This window comes from Nesoenas mayeri (genome assembly GCF_963082525.1).
Source record: "Nesoenas mayeri genome assembly, chromosome: 2".
NCBI lineage: Eukaryota > Metazoa > Chordata > Aves > Columbiformes > Columbidae > Nesoenas > Nesoenas mayeri.
The window spans coordinates 139,120,740-139,143,754 of NC_137543.1; the positions used below are offsets into that span (position 1 = coordinate 139,120,740).

A 23,015-nucleotide genomic window follows, 5' to 3' on the forward strand; every position below is an offset into this window, starting at 1 on the left:
TGCAGGGCTTAGTACAGAGAAGAGCAGACCAAGGCTGAAACCTCCAAATGCTGTCATTTGCAAATAAGTAACACTAGTAAAGCATGGGACATATTTCCAAAACAACCTTTGAGTCCTGTAGTTCTGACATAAGCTCCTGGACATAACTTCCTCTCACACATGCATAGTTAGCTGTGCCACCCCCAACATCTCACAGGGCTGTCGTGTTCAGCCCATTGCTTGGTAAAATCCCACAGCACGCAGTTGCCCTATAGCTGTGTATTGTAGCCTTCTGTGCAGACCATGATAACTACATAGTGTTGTATCAGCCATGCGGGGTCGTTGGTACATCTGTCACCCCGGCCGTTCATGTCTTTCTTTGCACCAGGTTTTTGCCTTGCATGTAGTTCTCTACTATATTAGCCTAATTTTCTCAGTTTTCAAATGATGCAAAGTAACACAGTAAACTAAACATACTTTTCTTGCTTGGTTTGTCCTCCAGATCTAATTGGCTTTATACAGACAATGCTCCCAAAGGCTGTGTGATAATTCCTGGTGGCCGAGAGAGGAGGCACATTGGGGCCCATACAGAAGAAGAACGGGAACAGGAGGGTGAGAGCTTCCGACTGGCCCTCTGGCAGAGGTGCCAACTTTGTGGTGTATCTGCAGCGCACGCAAACTACTAGTTTTCAGAAAGTGAGCAAGACTGAGAGCTGCCCCGAGGCACTTGGAGTAAGAGGAGTGGTGCCAGCATGGATAAGGACAGCACAAACCTGGCTGACCAGCAGTATGAATGTGTGGCTGAGATTGGGGAAGGAGCCTATGGGAAGGTGTTCAAAGCCCGAGACTTGAAGAATGGAGGTCGCTTTGTTGCACTGAAGCGGGTGCGGGTGCAGACCAGCGAGGAGGGGATGCCGCTGTCCACCATCCGAGAGGTGGCAGTTTTGAGGCACCTGGAGACGTTCGAGCACCCCAACGTGGTCAGGTGAGGAAGTGGGGCAGGCATTCCAATCAGTGGGGTCCCGATTTTAGTACATGAATTGGGCTAGCAAGAGTTTGGGAACCGAAATGGACTGGACACCAGTCTGGGTTTGTGGATGAAGTGAGCACTAAACTGTGTACATGAAGTGTGGTTTGAGGTTTCAGCAGGCCATAGTGCTGCCTGCCAGACCTCACCTCATCCCTGTGCATTGCCTCCCACACACACAAACACCCATCTCCAGAGGCATAGGTGTGTGATTTAAGTGTTTGAGTGGATGGGCAAGGAGCCATATATACACTTTCCTCAGGCATGAGAGAGAATGAAAAAAACCTAACAACTCCCTGGGTTTGTCTCTGGTATTAGTTTTACCAGCTGCAGCTGATTTTTAGCAGCTCTATTCATTATTAGAATGGCAAAGACTATGAAAGCAGTAGAATGTGCGATCTACCTTTTTACATGCTTTTCTACATAGTTATAGATTATTGTGTTAAAGAGAAGGAACAGCTTACGACTTTCAGCTTTGCAGGCGGCCTCATGGTTGAATACTGTTTGACTGGTACTAACTTCTCTGCTTGCTAACAGTTGTGCTGCCGAGAGTGCAGCAGTACAGACATCAGGCCTTGCTTGCAAAATGCTGGCAGTGGCCGCAGGATGTCCTTTCTGTCGTGTCAGCAGCATAAACCCTAGATAAATGACCTGTGTTCTTGAACATTCTCTCAATGGTAAGGCTGGCCCTACTGCGACCTCTTATATGTTTCTGAAGCTGGAAACCTCCAGCGGTCTGTGAGTGTCTTTTATTAATAGCATGAACTTGAAGAAGTAAGCCTCACTTTGCAGACACCCAGGTAGGCAACAATTTGAAATGGGTCAGCATCTTGCTGATGGTGCTGTAATAACAAGAATATTTCCTGTTATTTCTGTTCTTGTACACACATATTGCATAGCAGAAAGAAAATATTTAATACTTTGCTAACATCAAGCCCCATTCAGTCCTTGAGAAATAGACACTCTGAAGGCAGAGGTGACCTTCAGAATGGCTTGTTGCTGTGATCCTCCTGCTTTAGGGTCTGAGATGAGGGGTGTATAGCAGGTGCAAGAGGAAGGCTGAGACAGGGAATAATATTTAAAATACAAAAGTGAATAGCTAGAGAGAAATTAGCTTTTCTTCATCTCAAGGCAGTGTAATACAACAGTGTCATTCCTGCTTCAACTGAACAGGTGAAGCATGTGTATTCTGTAATACTGATAATGGAGTCCATGTTGGTAGAATGTCATCAGTCTCTCTGCAGTCAGCAATGGGGTGCAGGCTGAAGGCTTTTCCGTTGCAGATCAAGCAAATCCACAATTTGGTTAATAACCGTTATTTTGACTGGCACCTAGTAGTGCCAAAGGTTTAGTCTATAAATTCAAGAAGTGGGGCATCTTAGTGTGGACAACATCTTAGTTTGATCACTGAATTAAGTGCCTTGGTTTACAGAGGAGCACACACAAGATTCTTCTTTGGCAGTAGAGATAACTGAGAGTTTTCAAAATCTCTGAAATTCAGCCCAATAATTTATGACAGTAAATAAGAATTTAGGTGTCCGGGTTTAGATATTTATGTATTTGAGAATTGTGATCCTTGTTTGGGAATAATTCAGCATAACGGTACTTATGATTTTTTTTTTCTGCCATTTAGATCTTTCCCTGTGAGGTAAAAGATTTGTTTAAGAGCTTTCTAATCCTGAATTCAGCAAAATCATGAAAAACAAAATTCTTGTCTTCCGAAGAGCTATTTTATGGTCTGACTATGTAGCTGCAGGCTTGTTTTGCTTGGGTTTAAGTGCAGTACAATCTTGACATAGTGTTGCATAAATATATTGAAGCTTAAAATATTTTTTTAAAGTTTGAATGAAAATTCATTGTCTGCAAGCAGTAAGTATGTCAATCAGCAGCATGAGAATGTAGTTTCAACATAAAAATATTTGAAAGTGTGTTCCAGGTCCTCATAGTGGCATTGTGAAGCAATGTACCTTTTGCCATAGGCAGCATTTCAGATGTGAGGGATTGGACTGTGATCTCTCAGGATGCTCGGGACTGCAGCTGCACATCTTTCTCCATAAGCAGGCAGGGGAATATAAGACCAATTTCAAACACTATATTTTCTGAAATGAGAGGAATGATATTTAAAAGCTCAGCTCTGTTTTGCATGTTTTTAATCCGTAGAGCAGATGAAGCTATAAGTAGCACTTTGGAGTGACTGAAATCATACCCTTATAATGAAAGATTACTTGAAAATATTTAAATGCCCCAGTTCCGTTACAAAATACCATAGAAGAGTACTTGTAATTTATTGAAATTGAAGGTCTATTTTTGTGTTATGTAAATATACTCAGAAAAGGAAATACCGTAACAGAAGATCTGCAGTTTTAAGCAACTGAGCTAGCTGTTCTTCATTATTGAACGTATGATGCTCACTTATATGTTCATTGTTTGGGCATGCATTCTGGAAACTGGTATTATATGGCCAGGCCAGTGAATAAAGATAATGGCAAATGCATTGTCTACATATCGGATTGAAATGTACATCATTTTGAGAGCACTGGGATAACAACACAAATATTTGAAATCAATGTGTTTTTATTTTGAGGGGACATCTAGCTTTTTCTGTGAATAAAACAGGCAACTACCTTGAGAGAAATAATGAGAACTGCAGATATAACGCTGAATCTGTTACCTCTGAGTAGTGGCGTGTGTGATCCATGAGTTGCTCAATGCAAACCGACAGTCGGTCTGTGAGTCAAAATTTAGGCAGACTTCAGAGAGAGGAGCGGCGCACGCCCTGCGCTCGGCTGTGGCACTCTCGCGTCAGCTGGCGGCAGGAGCAGAACTCACAGGCCACACCTCATCGTGCTGGACTCAAATGGTGGATCTGGGCCTCTCCAGAGGGTGCAGTAAGGAGCTCAGCAGGCCAGGGCTTCTCTGTCTCCTAGAAGTGGTGCTGAACACAGGAATCGTAGAATCACAGAATGTTAGGGATTGGAAGGAACCTCGAAAGATCATCTAGTCCAATCCCCCTGCCAGAACAGGAACACACAGTTGTGTAACGAAAAGACCCAGTACTTGCTAGGTAGGTAGAGCTCCATGGCTTTGTTGGCCACGGAGCCATGGTGCAGGACCAGCATTGCTACTGCAGCCCAGGGGTGTTAGAGCGGTTGTAGATTCCCTTCCTCTTCAGTCCTGTGAGACACTTAAAGCCAAAACTGGTTGCCAGTGCTTGGCATTGGAGATGGAAGATGATTTTCTCCATAAAATGGAAATGTCTAAATAGCACAGAGTAATTTTAAACAAAATATTTATCATATTTTTCCGTGCTACTGCCTCCTAGTTGTGAGAACTTTGTTTTGCATTTCCTCTGTCCAAGTCTATGGGTTCCATATTCGTACAATGAAGGGATTCATTTTTCACAGCACAGTTGCTTCTACAATGATAGATGATGAAGTTAGACAAGACTTCACTGCAGGATAAAGCAAACTGAGGTGCAAGATAAGAAGTAAAAGGAAGTCTAATCTTCATCAGAAAAGTGGAAGTCTCTGAACTATTGATTACAATGGAAATAAGGCCTGTAGGACTGATGTAAAATTTTGTAAGGCTGTCAAAAGTAGTATACAGAAAGGCATGGAAAAAATACAGTTTAAAGCATGATTGCTATGTCCTTAAAATATTATCCTATTCACGTTTGCCGTTATATAGTGTTTCTCTCCATCAGGACACCTTAGTCTATTCTACTTACCTTCACAAAACAAAGCGAAAAGTAGAATCTTCAGGAGTAAGTCTTACTATGAATTGCTCGAAAGTTAGCCACGTTGTAGGCTTTGGAATGTCTTTTGTAGCTGGTAGTGTGATCAAGGTGCTCCTCTAGCTCAATTTTCAGACACTAAGATATAGTGATTTACTAGAGCTTTATTATATACAGTAGTTAAATTCAGCAAAGTTGGTCTGGCACTTAAGTGACTTAGTACTGTTCTGTTTGGGAAAAATAAAATATATGTAGACAAAAGACAGACTTTGCCAGGAATAAATGAAATATTAGATTCAGGAAATTCCTGTGTGTAAAACTGAGAGTATTCCCCGCTGCGATATATCTGTAAAAATTCTTCTTATGATTATAATGCTAAATTCAGTAATATATTGTGTTAATTTTATCTCTCTCCTGCTGGTAATCAGATGAATAATTTTCCGCTAATGTTAATCATCCATCAAACTGTGAATTTGCACTTGGGGAAGGTGAAGTACAAGATAGAATACTGTAGTTCTTGCTGTGCTTGCTTTCTAACATATATATTTAACAGTTTTAATAGTGTTAAACCTTAAGCAAAAAGACAAAACCTGCAAAGCTGATTGTTTTTGCTTCCTGACCTGTACTTTTTTTGATAAATACAGCTTTTTTGGTATTTTCATGGGTTAGTAAGTCTTCAACTTTAAAATAACCAAAATTATATTGAATATAATCTATTACAACATAACCTAGTCTGGGTTATTTTTCCAAAGATACGTGTCAGAAATCTTGCCATTCAAGGTCATCATTACCATATCATAAGAAATTCAAAGTCTTAGTTCTCCCCTTCCTGTTCACTTGCAGAATAGGTGCCCCAGCTGATTGACTGAGGTTCAACAGAACAATCCACGTAGCTGGAAGTGTCACTGTGTGCCTCAGTCTCTTTGGTATATGGATCAGTGCAGGGAAAACCCAGTAATTATGAGTATTTGCACCGTTATGCCATGTTCAAGGTTTTATTTTATTTTATATCCGTTGAAATATAAATGATGCTGTAAACTGTCCTCTGTGGTACAGCAGTACTGTCATGTTGCTTTTTCCCTGCTTTTGCAGTCCAGTGGGCCATGCTCTTGTCTCGTGGTTTGCACTTGAGAACTTGATGGACCCCATCAACTGGTTCCCTTGGCACAGCCACCTGCGTGTGGGGGAGGTGACTCTCCCATCCCATCATGCTCTGACATAATGACCAGTGCTTGACTCTGCTCAAACGTCCCAGAAGTGTATAATGGCTTGGTGCTTAAAATTGCGTTATACTAAGATACAAGATGTCTTTTTATAAGGGCCTTAAAATTCCCCCTTTAACTTGGTAGAGAGCACTCAGAATGTATCTGTAGCAGCTTGTCAATACACAGCTAACCTTTTGCAAGTCAATTTGAACTTGAGGTTGTTTGGCTTTGTTCTGTTTGATAAACTGAAATGATACGGGAACATGCAGAGGGAAAATAATTTCAAAATACAGTAGCTAATTTTGCTTCTCTTTACAGTTTGTGGTGACGCTGGTGGCTTTATTACTGCACTGTTAATAAGTTTAAAGGATAATCTTCTCTAAAGCACTAAGATGTTCCATCCCGTCAAGTGAAATATTTCTATTTTAGGGGGTGTTTTTCTCCAGTGAATTCTGCTTCCTTTCTCACTTCCCTTTTCTGCCAAGCTCATGTTAAACTTCTAGTGTGTGACGTTATCCTTACAGATCAGCAGTGTGCTGTATTGTGCGAGACAATTTATTTTTGTTTAGCCCCGCTCAGATCTGTCAGGTCCCTGGAGAAAAAGAAATGGTTACCTCTGCTTTGCCAGGTACGGGGACTGTCTTGTACGTGGAAAGAGTAAAACCAGATGCAGAGGTGGAGTGAATCAGAAGAAACTGAACTTGAAGCTTGCCAAGGTTAAAGGGATTACTGTGGCAGATGGGTCTCAGCTGGGGCAGAAGAGGTGGATGAGTAACGGGAAGGAAAAACTGAATGAACTTCAGAGTTGGTTTGAGTCTAACACAAACAGGATGGTCTTCAAGGCAGATGTGAAGACGGGAAGTGCCTTGACGGGAGAGGCATTTCCAGGCTGGGGAGCAGTGGTGGTTGGAGTGGAAGGGAGATGGTCCCTGCTCTGACCAGCTGCCGTGAGGAGGAACAGTGCAAAGGTCTTGGGGAATGGAGAGAGAGGCTGTCTACCTGGATTATGACTTCTCTGATGGCAAGAGGACAAAGGAGAATGATGTGGCTGAACAGGGTTTGGCAGTAGGTGGGATTTGGAGAAGTTTGTTAGGTTTGCAGAGGATGTTGTGAAGTGACTGCACATGAATTTCTGGCCTGTTGTCATCCGCCTGCAATCCTACAGCACACAGAATAAGCACATACAGGGAAAATAAGTGATATCCTTCTTGTCCTTATGAATGTTTATTAGTAATGGATGCGATGATTTAGTTTGAATACATGGTTTGCCAAAAACAGGACAAGATAAGAGCATGTCAGGAAGGAAGGGTTGAATATGGAATAGCCTTCTGAGCTTTAGGAAATTCAGTTTCTGGAGTGAGTACAAGCTTTCTTCAGAAAGTATTTTATCTTATTATGAATCTAAGCTTTTTACAAAAAAAAAAAAAAAAAGTGTGTGCATAGATGTTAGTCATTTTAGATTCTGTCCAGTGCTCCCTTCCTTCTTTATGTGTGTGGGTGGTTGTCTCTGTGCTGATCTTGGAGAGATCTAGTCTTGCTGGCTCCTGCCCACAATGGAAAACCAACTCATTTTGCCACAGCCATTTCTGGTGGCAGCCTATGACTGCCAGGCAAAGCGTCAGCAGCTCCTGGGTTAAGGGACTAGGGTCCAGGATTCAGAACTGAGCCTTGAAAAGGAGAGTGGATGCTCCATCCCAGCAAACAGGGGCCAGGGCAGATTCTTTGGGACTTTCCAGTTTGCTTCATGGTACCTACTGCCATCCAAGTGTGCAGCAGAGCAGGAGAAGTTGTGACTTCCCAGGTGTTTGGAAGAGAGCAGGTTGGAGGCTGTGACTTAGCAAAACCCCAAGTGAGTCCCTCAGGTACACTCAGTTGGATTTAAGTCGTTGTTTGAGGTTTAGCACAGATATAAGTGCATTATCAAATATAAATAGTTATTATATTAAGTGCGCACTGAATTTTAAAATGCTTTTCTGAATAGAGTTCAGGGACAATATACCTAAGAATATGAATCACAGATATTGATTCTTATTCATGTATTGCATTAACTGAAGCCTTATTTATAGAGACTTTTTCTATTAAAAGTTAAAATAAATCATGCAAAATAAATAATATCACTATCCTGATATAACAGTAATGTGAATTTAGCATCAAGAGTGGTTATTTGTCTTTGTAGTAATTCTTAGTTGACTTAATTTAGTTCTGAAGTTTTAAAATTATTTTATAAAGTTTCATAACACTAAATAAAATAGAAGTTGCCATTCATTCTACAACTTTGTAGCTGTATATAGAGCATTTGGTTTTTACTCTGTATGAAATCCAGTTGTTTTCTGGTTTCGCTGAACAGGTTGATTCTTGATTATCTAAAGAATTATCGAAAGATAACTATGCCTATATACATACATAACTAAGCTGTGTTTTTTCGTTCAAAAGAGAGGAAATTTCTCCTCCTATATCAGGTCTTCATATAGTTTTCCTATATGCCCCAAAATATTTTAAATTATGCATGCATGATTATTTAACAGCTGTACCTTTAAACTATAAAGTATTTGCATTTAATAAACAAACTACTTCAGAATTTTCCAGGGAGTGTCTTTTTCCATCATCTACTTTGACATTTTCCATTTGGGAAACCTCCATTTGGGAAGCTTTTGATGACATGATCATCAAAGAGTGGAAACGTGACGATTTCCAAACTGTTTTAAAATACCTCATTACGTCCAAATTATTGCATTGATTTTGCTATTTATTTATTTACACTTAGCCTCTGAAAATGCGTCCCATCCTTAGAAAATGTTCACAAGGAAATTTTCTGCTAAATAATAAATATAAAATCAGGCCTTAAAATTCTAATAACACAATTGTGTTTTCTTTAGGCAGAACAAATCATGTTTTATATGCGTAATACGAAACTCCTCAATATGATGCTTTAGGTGTCTTTCTGGGGTTTTAGAAGAAGGTTGGTCTCTAGCCTAAGAAGCATCGCACATGATCTTAGGACCACGTGTTGACTTCAGATACCTAAACAGGGAGTGTAGTGGCCTGTGCCAATTTGCAGATATTGGTAGAGTTGCCCTGGGGTAGATTTCCCATGACATACCCAGCCAACAATTTCCAAACTTAGCAAAAAGTTGCATACTGTTTTAAAGCATTCATAAAAACACTGGCTGGTTATCGCTCTGGATTATCATTAACAGGTCTCTGATCTTTTCTTAGTAAAAGAAAATTAAAAAAAAGAACTCGCATGTGAATTCATCTTTGCAGGAATTTCCCATATTTAATGACTGAAAAGTCAGTTGTGGTGCAGATGAATCATACAGAGTTTAGATGAAACCTGTTGAGTTTGGACTTTTGCAGCATTAGCCAGTGCAAAATGTTTGGTGTTTTGATAGAAACAGAGAAAGGAAGTGAGAAATAGAATGGAAAAGCCTATGTGATTTTTTTTTGTCTCTTTTATGTGAAGCTCTGGCTAGTCTTTTAATATCTATTTGAAATACAGTCACTATAATAAATAACTTAAGGTGTCTGTTTCTGTTTAACAATGTCAGAGAATTCCCTACTCCATTAAATAAATTAATTATAAACTTGAAATTCCAGTACTTTGTTCACTGTTCCTTAAGTTAGCATATTTCTAGGAGCTTTCTGTGAACGTAATTCCTGCTGCATTGGTGCTTTTGTTTCTCTTCATCTGTGGAGCTGGGGCTCTACTGTAAGGATAGAATTCTGTCAGTATTTTTGTTTCTTTTTTTCACATTTGATGTGGTATTTTGCATACAGCTGCAGAGTAGACAGTTACCTTTGAAAAGAACATTTGGCTGGTTTAATTTGATTAGAGCAAACCACCTCAGTCATTTCTGAACTAAGACCGTTTTCATTTTAACTTGGCAGTCGGAGTCGGGAATGTCCTGACTGTGCTTAGATGTCTGGGGGAGGACTCGTTGGGACACAGAGCTACCGCCAAAGTGGAAAAACCTTAGAGGACTTTGCCCACTCTTCTCCTTCCCCATAAAGAGAGATGGCTGCGAAGCCACTGAATGTCACATTTAACTTTTGCTCATTACAACAAGGAATTGGCCTCCTTGGGAGTGTTTCTACAAAAAATTGGAAACTTCTAATGCATAGAAATACATAATCATACGTTTTTAAAAACCCTCATGATATTAAAAACAGACATAGGAAATGACAGTCTTTTATTTACAAAATAACTAAACACCCCTAGCAACAGCCATTTTGAATAAAGTTATAATAAAATCCAGCATATAAATAGAAATATGGTGAGTTTCTCATGGATATATTCTATCAATGTTTAAATTGTATCCCTTTTAGTAAGTCTCAGTGAGATTGTCATTCTCCCAGCTTTGACTTTCTACTCCTTTCCTCATTATATAAATATCTTGTGATGGTTTTTTATGTTGCATATTAAAGATGAAATTAGATTCTTCAGATTTACGTTACTATGTATTATATGTGATTTTTGCTTTTCAGTTGCCCTCACTGGTGATCAAATAATTTTCCTAGAAAAAGTCTTGTGGCTGTCTAGAATATCAATGTGTCTCTTAATAGATGACAGCCCTTCAATAAATTATAGCTGGATGGCTCCAGAAAAGATGGTTCTGATCTTTAAGTGCTCTGACTTTGCACTAGTGGATCATCACATATACAGTATTTTAACCAGAAGATTACAGTTGAAGGAAGATCTTCTGGTTATTCTTGTATTAAGTTCTGGAAAACAATATGCACAATTATTTGTTCATCTATGTGAGCAGCCTAACATTTGCAACTAATTTGGGAATTGCATCCATGTCTGCCAGCTAATCCAGGAATGCAATTGTAAATTTAAGGCTTTAGTTTCTGCTGGTGTAGTTGAAGTCTGTAGAGCCACACTGATCAAACAGCTCTGGTTGTTCAACTCATAAATTCCTAATGTTAAGATGAACAAAAGTGCATTAGGTCAGGCAGTCTGTGCAGAGGTGTCTCATCAAGCCTGCACATTTGAGACTTTTCCCTTCAGATTTTAGATGCCGCAACTATCGAGTTTACCAAACTGGGTATAAATATAACTCTTTCATTTGGAGGTTTTTCACTGATAATGAACTCGGAGCTTCTGTTGACCTGTTTTGCTCCTCCCAATTACATGCCCTTTTAGCACCACAAATAATTCTTCTCTGCCTTAGTATATACCATCTGAACTATTTACTGTCTACCTCTGTGTTGTCACCTAGTCAATTTATACAGTTCTGTGCTTACCCCCAAACTCCAGGTTGGGTCACAGGCACAGTCATTTTGGTCCTATGTACAGCTCCCTACTTCAAGAGAAAATGCTTCTGTGGCTACAAGTAGAGACTTTCTGATTGTTGTACAGTACTGAAAATTTATGTCTAACTTGTTATTCACTAGCACAGCACTAGGACCTGTGTTATTGATTTCCAGGTTTCTCCTGAACAGTGAAAGCTCATGACCTGCATTATTTTTCTCTGCTAGGAAGTAGGTTATAAGGTGAATCTGGTTTTGCTAATTTTATCTAACAGCATACTTTGTTTGTATTGGTGATCTTTATGACACAGAGATTGAGCAGCATCTGCACTTTTAATTAGTGTGCTGTTTCTCCTTAGATAACCTTCTAGATTGTTAATGGAGATAGGCCTACCCACTGATTTTTGTGGTTTCGCTGCAGACATCTCTAATCAATTTGCTGCCTTAATGTTCATCTCTGCTTTTTAAGAAATGCTGAGCAACAAGTTTTGATCAAAGCAATAATACCCATATCTAGACAGGCTTGAATCAAAGACTAGATTCTGAAAATCGAAATTAAATGTCTCATTAAACTTAAAAGATTTGGCAGCCTGTATCTTTTCATTGCACGGGATCCTGTTTATCACATTGCCTTTACGTTTGTAACATCATGTAAAAGAAAAAGAAGAAAGGAGAGTTACCTGGCATTACTTAATCCTATGCTGCTTATTATTCATCTTGTCTCTCGTCTTAAGAGATCAATAAGGTTTTATTACTTTTTAATTGTATTTGGTTAGATTAAAAACCATCATTTGGAGATGTCATTTATTTCAAAAGCAGATCTTTATGGAATAGTGAAAAAATACAAACAGAAATGAGACTGGAACTGAAGACCACGGCAGTACTACAGCAAGAATAGTTAGGAGTTGCACAGAAGAGTCAAGTAACCCATCTGACTAAAAATGAAAGGTATTTGTGGCTATAGATAAAACCCAGATAGGTGAATAACACTGATGAGGGAGTCTTTTTAGAAGACATTTGAAGTATATTGGAATGTCCCAAATCAACAGGATATTGTGATGTCTGTAAGAAAATATATTTCAAAGACTGCTTGTTTTCCAGTAACCCGAAGCTGAGGGTGGACAAGTCCGTTCTGCAGAAACAAAGTGGAAGTCGTAAAAAGCAGATTTAAATCTTCTGCCATCCTCTAGATCAGAGAAAGAATGTTGAGCCCATAATTCTGGAAGAAGTAGGAAAGTCAGCTAAGTTTACTAAAATGGTAATAAAGGACAATTTAAGCCACTGTCCATAATGAAGTGGACAAATGAGACAAAGTTTAAAGACAAAACTTATAGACACCGTCAATGAAGCAGCTGTTCCTGGAGCACAAGGAAAAGATATCACCCTCTGTGTAGCCTGAAGTAACTTGCCATAGTTTAAGAAATTCTTACAGTCAAGACACACAGTCATAGTGGCTACAATAATTAAATTTGATATATTTGAGAAAGGAGTGGTTCCCAAACTCGATGCAGTAACAATAGGCTTTAGAAAAGAAAGATTAAGAAACAGGAGGCAATAAAAAATTCAACAGTCAAAAGGAAGGATAGGAAAATGCTTAGATTTAACATGGCAAGTACTTAAATAGAGATTTGCAGCAGCACATTTTGTCACTTGGGCCATACACCTTTCCCTGGAGCGATGCTTTGTCTGGTCACTGGAAGTCCTGGCTGTGCTTTGGATCTGTAGCCTCTTCCTGGGTGCTGTTTATAGCAGGACAATTTACTTGTTGGTTCCCTGAAGTCTCCGGAGGGGTGAGGAATGTCAAAGGGAGACAACAAACTTTCTCTACCCCTGTTATGGCTCTGCTCCAGTGTATCATGATGGACGCACAGCAGGTACACATAGCTACACATAGCCGTGGATAAAAACATAAAACAGGAATGTAAGCTAGTTGTGAGCAGACAACTAACTGTAACCAACTGCATGTTAAAAGTATACTCCATCATAGTCATTTAGAGTCTCCTCATAGTGAGTGCAGAGAGAGGATGCGCTTTATGAGGATAATTCAACCCACACATCCTCCATACCCACCAAGGAGCAGAAGGAATTGTCCTCTGGAAGCTCCTGCCTCTCTCTTTTTGGCTGCAGAGAGAGCCCAGGTGGTTGGTGCAGAGTGGACACCCAGCTGGAGCCTCCTGCAGCTGCAGGGGGTGAATGCCTATCGCTCTGCTTCGAGCTTCAAGGCAGAAAGTGGAATCGTACAGCAAATAAGAGAAATTACAAAAGCAAATAGGAAATTGTTTTGAGGGCAGGGAAACAAAAAGCTAGTCTTGAAATAAGGAGGCACTTGAACTATGAGAAATTAGAGGAGGTAATCAAATAACAAATTAGTATTGTAGGGGAACTTATTTTTTTTACAAAGTTTGTAGTATAGGGGTTGTTGGTAAGGGCTTATATGAGGCACTTTTTTTTTCATCAGCTACCAAAAATGATGTATTTTTCCCAATAAAGTGTGGGTTTCTGTGAAAGCTACTGACTTCAGACAATCTTCTCCTAGTTTGCGCTTAGCATTGAAATCCTAAGGGAACAGGATGTAGCTGGACTGGTGGGCACTGCCTTGTTACCCTCTACCCAAATTTAAGAAGGCATTTGATCAAAACTTGTTGATCTTTTACAAGAGGAAGAGTAGCTGAAGACGTGTGTTGGAGATGGCCAGTCTTGCAGCCTGCCAGTAGTTTGAGGCACCTTTCAAAGCTTTCTCAGGTGTAATGTCTCTTGTGTATTTTTCTCATCTCCTTCCATTCTGCCATCCTGGTCTCATACAAGATTTATCACTAAGTTGGATACTTATCTCATTATTGATAAAATTCTGATGTTACACATAGTTTGATTGCCTCAAATTCCTTTTGAGCAAATTACTTGATTGCACAGTGGCAAATAGTTGGAAAATTCTGATGTCTGACTTGTATTCTACTCTAATTATCTGAGTACTTGGAAAACAGTGGTACTGTACCTTTAGCTCTTGGATATTTTTTTTTCAAATTTCAAGTTTTATTTTTCCGTAATCTCAAAACATGTCAGCCCACATTGCTCAGTAATGGCCTGCAAAATTCAGATCAGTCACTAACGCTAACAGATTCTGCTCCATCATTTCTTATGTTGATGTATGTTTGAGTTAGTTTTTGTATAGCTTGATTTACAAGCTCAAAACCAGGTTTTTTTATTATGCAACCACTAAGACAATATAATTGTAGTAGAACAAATGATCTGCTCTATTGAGCTGTTTGGATATGCATATTACTCATGTGTGTATATGTAGAAAAGCATGGAAATTTCAAAATTTGACTGCTTTTATACCAGGAAGTTCAGAACTAGTATTTTATAACATGGATGAAGATTGTTAGACATGTAGGACTGTAATTAGTTTAAAGTCTGTGCCTTTAAAATGTTTGAACAGATTTCTTTTTTAAAGTTAAAAGTAAAAATTGAAAGGGAATGAGGGCAAGCCAGGGGGAAAAAAAAAAAAGCCAATTGTTTTTAAAAAGTTACATGACATTGAAAATTGGAAGTTGGAATTGAAATGCTGTCTCACTCCTAAGTATAGTAAAATAGTAAATTTTATTAAATGTATTCTGGAAAGAGTAAATTAAAATTCTAAAGCCTGATGTGAGTGGCAAAGAGCCCAGGCAATATCCAGAAGAGTAAACTTCTAATGGCTTAACCTAACTGGGGCACAGTCCACTGGAGCAGGCAATTGGACAGGAGATGTCAATGTTTAAAAGTACCAGAACTAACTTTTGAAACACGTGGCTTTTTTTCCTCCTGTGTGGAGTAGAAATACATATTTTTAAAGGCTTTAGGGAATATTTAGATGATGGGATTATGTGTCGCCTTTTAACATCAGCCCTTTTTTAATATTGACCCTTTTAAAAAATCTTTTAAAATCTTGTAAATTTAAGGTCACTTTCAATGCTTTTATTTCAAACATGAAATTACCATCTTTAAAGTGCATTATTCCCTCAGTTCCAGAACTCATTCATCCCAGAGCACATCCTTTATACAAAAATATCTCCATATCCTCTTTTCAGCTTTTAATGGAGTCTTAAAAAGACTGTTGAGTTCTTCAAATAATTTAACTAAAATTTTCTGAATGGACATGGTTATCGTGGCATTTCTAATATATTGATTGGTATCATTTTCACAAGCCTGAAAAAGTATTCTTGTGCTTTGGAAAATCTAAATCCGTGTCACTTCTCTGCCTTCTTGAGTGAAATCACGTGAACTGTACTGCACTTAGATCAGTAGTCCCATGCTGTAGGGGACTTGCATATAGAGGCTTTCATGGAAATGAAGACGACTATATCTTCCTAGATTTAGCCCAAAAAAAGGCTCTACTGTGCCTGTTTCTTCCAAACGGATTTGAGACAGTTATTTCTCAGTCAAATATTTTCTTAATCCAGGCATAGACTCTTATTTCAGAACATATAGATACCAGTTGTGATGTTGAAAACCAAAACATGCCTGCATGAAAAGTAGGTAAGGGAAATCACCAGAAGGTTTGACTTTTTCTTCACCGAAAGTCACTTCAATTCAGTGATAACTCAGAAGGCAGCTGAATGGACCTTTATAAAACATATGAACTAAGTCACTTCTAAGTGGAGACAGCTGGGCTCTATTTAATATCCTGTGTAAAATGGTAGAGGTCAGCTTCCTGGAATAACTTGGGAGTTTTATTTCACGAATATCCTACTGCTGCAGGGACCTGGGGTGATGGAGAGGCTCTGGAACTAAAACGGGCCATAAGGGAAAGCTCCAGGCCTGTAGCTCTCGTTGTAGCTCTGCATTTGGTGTGGGATGGTAGGAAGCATCTTGTGGCCTGAGGTATCTGCATGCACATCCTCCTAAATGTCTGTTGCGTGGCTGCTTATTAATGCAGGCAACTGGTCTCATTTTTTTCTTCCAATCCTATATTCTTATGATTTGGAAATCACAGCGATGTGACACTTTGGACAACAAGTGGTTCTCAAATATACTGATGACCCTAAATACCTAGGTTATTTTGTAATCGCTTATCTTGACAGTTTTATGATGTCTTTTTTTCCCCTTGCAATTAATGCAGCCATATCTTTACTATTTAAGGTCATACATTTCCTTAATGTGTTCCCTGTATCTATTCAATTTAATTACTCTTGGCTCCTTGAGTTTGGAATCTTATTTTTATTTGTAACTCCTGTTATTCCATTATGTATTGGCCATGTGGTAAAAAAAAAATGTATTTGTAGGCCAGTGCCACTGGTAAGTGTTGGCACATGCATGCTAAAGTTACACAACGTAGCAATTTATGTAATTGGTAGTCCAGTGACAGCTTAATTAAAAGCCTGTGGTGCAATAAGCATGAAAATTCATATGAAATGGTACATAAATAAAGATGTCCAGTATCATTAGATACATTTCACAGTGTGGAAATTTGGCTTTTCCCTGAGTATGTATTTAAATAAAAGACAAATGGAAGCTCTAAAGAAGAACTAAAATGGGTAATTGTTGCTGTTAGATGGAAAAAAGGTGGAAACAAAACAAACAAAAATTTAGTAGTGTGCCAGTGGAATAGGCAAGCTGACCACTGCTAGAAAAGGCTTTGTTAGACTGTGCTGATTCTGTGGGCCCTGCATGGTGTGTAGTGTTGCCTGTTTAGACAACTGTACAAATGTTTGAGATCATCAGCTGTGGTATAAGTTCATGTGCTATTTCTCTGAACAGAAGTAAATAGCCTGATTGTAGGGGTTGGGTTGGATTAGAGAAAATAATGAGGAGCAACTCCTTCAGCCCTCAATGTCTCTTGACTTATTCTTGAAATAAAAATAATTACATTAATAAAACAATTCATATGTGGCTTAGAAAGGGTTAGAACATTTTCCATCTCACCCAGGGTTTTTCTGAAGCAAAACAAGAGCAGATAGCTTAGGGAGTGGTGTAAGAGCAGGACAGACTTGAAGTGATTAATTCCTAGCAAATTAAGACCCCAGACAGTTTTGCTGCTGACTTACTGTATGATCTTAATTAGTCTTTATCAGCTGCCTTGAAAGTCCATGCAGCATTCCCAGGCAGATGTGTGCCAGCGCAGCCGCATCCCCAGGCGTATGCCCCCTCGCTGGGCTGGTGCTCGGAGCCCGCTGGTGGGTCAGCTCTGCAGAGGCTCCGCCATCCCCTCCGCTGGCCGTAGATCTTCCCGTGCTCAGCCTGAACCAACACGTTCTGCGTGGACGGCGCAGAGCGTGCTCGTCTGCGCTTCCAGAGCTTGGGTAGATGTACTTTGGTTTCATTTGCCTGGACGTAAACAGGTTTTAGCGTTCCAGGAACCAGGCCTTGTTTTGCAAGATTTGTTTAGTTTGCTCCTTTCTTTCAGAAGTGTGAAAGACATTGTCACAAAACAAACAAAATACGGTTTTGTCATGTATTTACATCTGGCATACACCATCATTTACAAAATACTGAATTTATTTCAAAACTATCCATGCATTAAAATGCAAACCCTAATCTCACGCTGCTAAAAGACGCCCCAAAAGAAATAGTTGCCTTTGCTCTGAAGCAATAAAACAGTCGAATAAAATTTATTGCCAGCTCAAAATGCTACTAACACCTCATTTTCATTGCCAAACTCTGCAAATAATCTTTAATTTGTTTTCTTTTACATATGTGTGCAAGAGCTTAAAGGAAATACTTAAGGAGCTGTACAGCCTGTAGAATACTTCACTCTGTGTGCATTAATCTTTAAATGGCTGGCTTGCAGTGCCATGTAAATGGGCTGGAAAAGGAGGTAACGTGCATTAGACATCTACCTGAAGAACTGGAGGATGAAAGCACCTGAGAATCTTGCAGAAATAGACATTTTTTGTTTTCTTTACATGTGCCATTAATTAATTTTAAAAAAAAAAATAGTAGAAGAAATTAGTAGAAGAAATGACATGACAACCAAGGAGCTTGTGTGGCCTCATGTGAATGACTGTGAACTGGAAACAGAGCAGCCATGAAGTCCACATTTTTAAAAACTTGTAAGATGTAATGCTTCAAATTCTGATGAAATGTGTAAGGAATTTGCATACTAATGGAAACGAAGATCCCTTTTTATGTATTGAGTGCTTAAGGGCAATTGCCCCCTGGCTAAATTTATTAAGCCAGAAAAATCTTGTAAATTTCTGTTGAAGATTTATTAGTCCCATTTGTTTCTGTTCTGTACAACATTAATATTAAACTCAATCCTGCAAGTTTGTCACAGGTGAAACTCCCTTTCAAATTAAAGGAAATTCTGGACCAGAGCCAAAGCCGTTTAAATACATGTACTGACTTTGTGAGGCTTAGGTAAAGGCTTCTGTGTGCAGAGCTTTTTAGGATTGATCCTGGTCTGTGGGGGTTAAGTCAATAGGGCAGAGGTGGTTTTGGTGTCTTTTTTTTTTTCTTTCAACTTCTCTCTCATTTTGTTTGAAGTTCCTCATGAGAAGAAATATTTTAAAATATCTTCAAGAATCAATTGAACATAATCTGGAATCTCACCAAGTAAAATTACTCGATTTTAGTCTTCCTGGGAAAGAGTCATCCTTCATAAATTCGGTTAAATTCAAGCATCTTCCATAGCACGCAGGGAGAGACAACCCCTGCCCCCAGAGTGAATCCACTAACTTACTTCTTTCCCTTGAATGTATGGAGACCTACCTTGCATGTTCAGACCAACCACCAAACCCCAAAGCAGCTCCATTACATGAGTGATATCTCTTCCACGGCAGCTGAGGAGAACTTTGCGCTCCAAAAGCTCTGTTGTGTAGATGGATGGCATTTCATCTGTCTGATGATGCAACGATGTTCAATGGAGTTGGCATTTCTCATGCAAGCCTTAAATCTGCCTTCTGTATGTGCTGAATTTAAGTGTGACCTTAACTTTGTATTCTCTTGGGTTTTATGCTTTTGTTTTAGAACAAATATCCCCTCACTGTGTTTTCTTTAATTTATAAATTATATATTACTCTCTGCCACTCAGTTTTTCTTTTGGAATGCAATTTCTGAAGAGGAATGCAATGTTGAGATGCATAAATCTGACCGCTTCCCAGAACCTGGCCGAATCCTGTGTGTTTTTCTTACCCATGTGAACAATTGCCTTTGCCTTTTGATTTTTGGAAATCACAGGGTGCTATTTACTTTTGGGCAGGTGAGATGTGACTCGTAGCACTTTGAGTGATGGTGATAGGACATGGCACAGCGCTGCTGGGTGGTTGGTTGAGTGCACTATGCTCCCTTCCAGGTTTTGCGGAAGTGAATGGAGGAATTCCTTTTGTCTTGAGTTAATGGTGCCCTTGGCATGACAGCACCTGTGCTTCTTGGGACTACATCTGACATCCAAGCCTGATCAAGGTCATTCCCCAAATCAAGTGTAACCAAAAAGCACTGTGAACTGTGTCTCTGTTTTTATGTCTTTTAACCTCATGCAGGACAAGCATATGTGAAAATCACACAAAATGTGATAGACTTTTTGGATTTTCACTCGATCTGTTGCTGAATGTGGCAACTGCGTTCACCACCCAACCACTGTGCTTGCATTGGAAGTGGGTGGACACATCTGGTCCATTTTCAGGAAATTTTGAGCAGTTCCAGTGAATCAATAAACAGATTCTTTCAACAGATTGACACACTTTTGAAAGTTGTTTGCATGTGGTTTAAATATCCAGTGTTAAACTGCTGTTTCCATTTGTAAGATAACAAGAACTGCTCCGTTGCTATTTTCTAGACTTTCAGGAAATGACCAGGAAAGCAACAGTTCACAGTTTTGTTTATTTCGGAATTTAAGGAGAAAAAATATTGCGATGAACTCCTCTTTGGAATAAATCATGAACATGGTTTTCAGAGCTTTATGACCATGTTCAAGAATTAACTTGAGTCCGAACTGAATTAAAAAGTTAGGAAGGAGAGACTGTGGTGCAGGTGAGGACACTGAGGTATAAAAGGGGAGCTCACACACAGGGCCCCAAGTTGCAGAGTTGTCACTGGGTAGGTAAGAGAAGCCAGACCAGGAACCACAAGCATCATCTGTCATAGTAGATACAGGTTTACGCAGCATATAGGGAGTTACATTTCTCTGCCCAGGTGATGACTGGCTGACTATAAGGATAACTAAAATTACCTTTTTTGGCCTTTTGTTTTTCATCCCATGTGCACAATTTTGTTTTTTTTTCTTCTCTGCTTTTATTTCTCAAAGATAGCAGACATGTAACAAAGCTTTAGATTATGTCTCCTTCATTAGAAGTCACTTAGGTTACTTGCATGCTGGAAGTTAAGCTCAGCCGTAAGTTCTTTGGTAGTGCAGGGCTACTGGCTCATGCAAGGTGGAGATCTATGACAGGTACTCTTCCTTTTCTCTGCACACTACTGCCCTAACTCCAAAATTGCTCAAAGCTTGTGTTATGTCAACTGACCGTGCTGTCATAGCAATAAACAAACAGACTCTGTAAGAAGTTTGCACCTGATTTCCCAGAGCGGTGCTTGTTTCATTCTCTTACCAAGGATATTCTTTTCTATATTGTCACATAGAGAGCCAAGAACATTGTATTTAAGAAAGTATACATAATAATAAACCCAAATAGAAAAAAATAGGCATCCCGGTGAACGATGCAATGTTTTACTGTGTTTTACTCCTATGTATACTGATTGCTTTCTGTTTAATGCATGGATATGAAGCATGTTGCGTTAAAAAGCCTACAGATTTCCTTAATAATTCCTTGAATACATTAGAACAACACAATTCAAAGGACTAAAAAGAACTAATTTGGTTTTCAAATTAACAGCTGTCTTTCCTAATATATGTGCAATTTATTTATTTTGTGCGTATAAGTATTGTCAACTTTAGTGAATTTAGCCTCTTATTTTTCTTTAGATTGTTTTTTCTTCTGTTTTCTTATTTTGCTTTTGCTGTGGAGTTCACAGTATTGTTGAACCATGGAAGTTTTCCCTTTTCAAAAGTCAGCTCTCGATCCTTCTTTGAGAAATACAGACCATTTTGTCCCTTCTCTTCCTATGAAGCATTGCAGAAATGTATTTTCTTTCAAGGCTTTAATGTGTCAGTGTCTCACAAATCACTACAATACTTTTTTCTGAGGGTCTTAATCAAAGCTGTTGTTAATGCCAGTAAAAGTACCACAGCAAGACATTTTGCACCTGGTGCTCTCTTTACTCCCCTCATCACTGTCGTAGCTTTGGGTTTCATTCAGCTGCTGCCAGCACTGGCCCTTCTTCCTACAGAGTGGCTGCAGCATCCTCAGGGCTGGGGTGGTTTTGCACCGTTTAGCAAGCGCCCTTACCTTGCTTGATCAGCGGCTCTGACCACTAGATTTGCTCCTCAGAAGTGCTGTCAGTCAGGCTGTAGATACTTGTATTCCTGGGGGCTTAGTGTATGCTGGAAGGTTTGTTCAGATTCCAACAGAACCCGTGTTTTGCGTACAGCCGCCATCCCCTGGTATTATTGTAACTCAGTTGACAATAAGCATCAAAACAGTAGAGCTCTTCTGTCATCTTCTGTAGTACCTGCTTCTTGGTTTTTTAGGTTTCCTCATGTGTCTCTAAAAAGCAAGAGCTTGGAATCAAATTTGCATTGGAAATACCACTTAAAAATGCTGAATTAAACACCTCGGCAACTGCTGTGATATTGTAAGGATTTTAAAACTATATGAGATGATACAGAGTATCAAACAGGCCATTTGATATTTTGCTGTGAATACTTTTTATATGGAGTGGAGGCTTGTTATTTCCTTTGTTATTTTTGATGGTTTTGCATCGTTAAGTCTCAAGTGTAGATAGATTAGATTACTAAGCTGCTAAAGAATGAAGAACAATTTATAGTGTTGTAAAATCTTCTGAAGATGAGTTGCTAATTTTATTTAAATCTAGGAAAATGATCATCAAGTTACATTTAGATCCTGTAGGTTTGGCACAATCAAGAATTCAAACCGGAACTGAAATGTGGAGTCTGTACCAATCAGTTTGACTGTGAGCTACACGTGAATAAAGATTGTATTTTGTTTATCCCATCTTGCCCCAAGTACAGCTGGGAGTCCAGAATAACTTCTGTGCTCCTTTCATTTGCATTAAACAAAATCAATAATCAGACATAAACTTTAGTTGCATGTTGAGCAAGTTAGGGAATGTTAAAAGAAATGCAGCTTTTCCTGAGGTAGGTGTTCTACAGAAAATCTGAAACACTTAATGAAGGATGCACATCCCCTGCCAATGAATCAGAGCATCTTGAAATTGTACTCTGAACTGGCATCTTGTGGGAGCTTACTGGAAGCTCTCAGTACTGTACAACAGCAGTGTACGTGACTTTGAAAGGCAGTGTACATTTGCTTGCTCGAGGATCACATGAGAGCACTATGAATAGGTCCGACAGCTATTGCTGATCCTAAACAATCTGTCAGCGACTGTCTTCGTAACAGGCCATGTTATTTTTCTCGTTTGGGGGTGACTTGGCCTGTCCCTTGCAAGGAGAATCTGACAGTCTGTTTGATACGGCAGCACACAGGAGTAAATGTAGGTGCCAGCAGGCTGGTATTTTCCCTCAATAATGGCAACTGCTCAGTGTGTGGCCAGTTTGGATTTAAAATCAATTGCAACAAGCTGTTAATAGACTGGTGAGGAGTTAAGTATTTTAAAAACTGGTGAACTTTAGGACGAGTCCTGAAAGTGAAGCTCTGCAAGGAAGGATGTTGTTTGAATTACTGAGCCTTACCAGATCCATTTCTGGTCCTTGCCTATTAAAAATAATCTCCCTTCACAAAGAAGGTGAACAAGAAATGGTAGCGTG

General features: G+C 39.3%; 1 protein-coding gene across 2 annotated transcripts in view; it reads left to right on the plus strand.

The window, feature by feature from the left end:
- Positions 1-731: 731 nt before the first annotated feature.
- CDK6 (cyclin dependent kinase 6) overlaps positions 732-23,015 on the plus strand; it is a gene marked incomplete at both ends in the record, with an annotated part of 124,461 nt that continues 102,177 nt past the window's right edge. For both annotated transcript variants that reach the window (XM_080339022.1, XM_080339023.1), the window contains one exon: positions 732-964. In XM_080339022.1, the coding sequence (XP_080195148.1) occupies positions 732-964 (233 nt within the window). The remainder of the gene's footprint in view (positions 965-23,015) is intronic.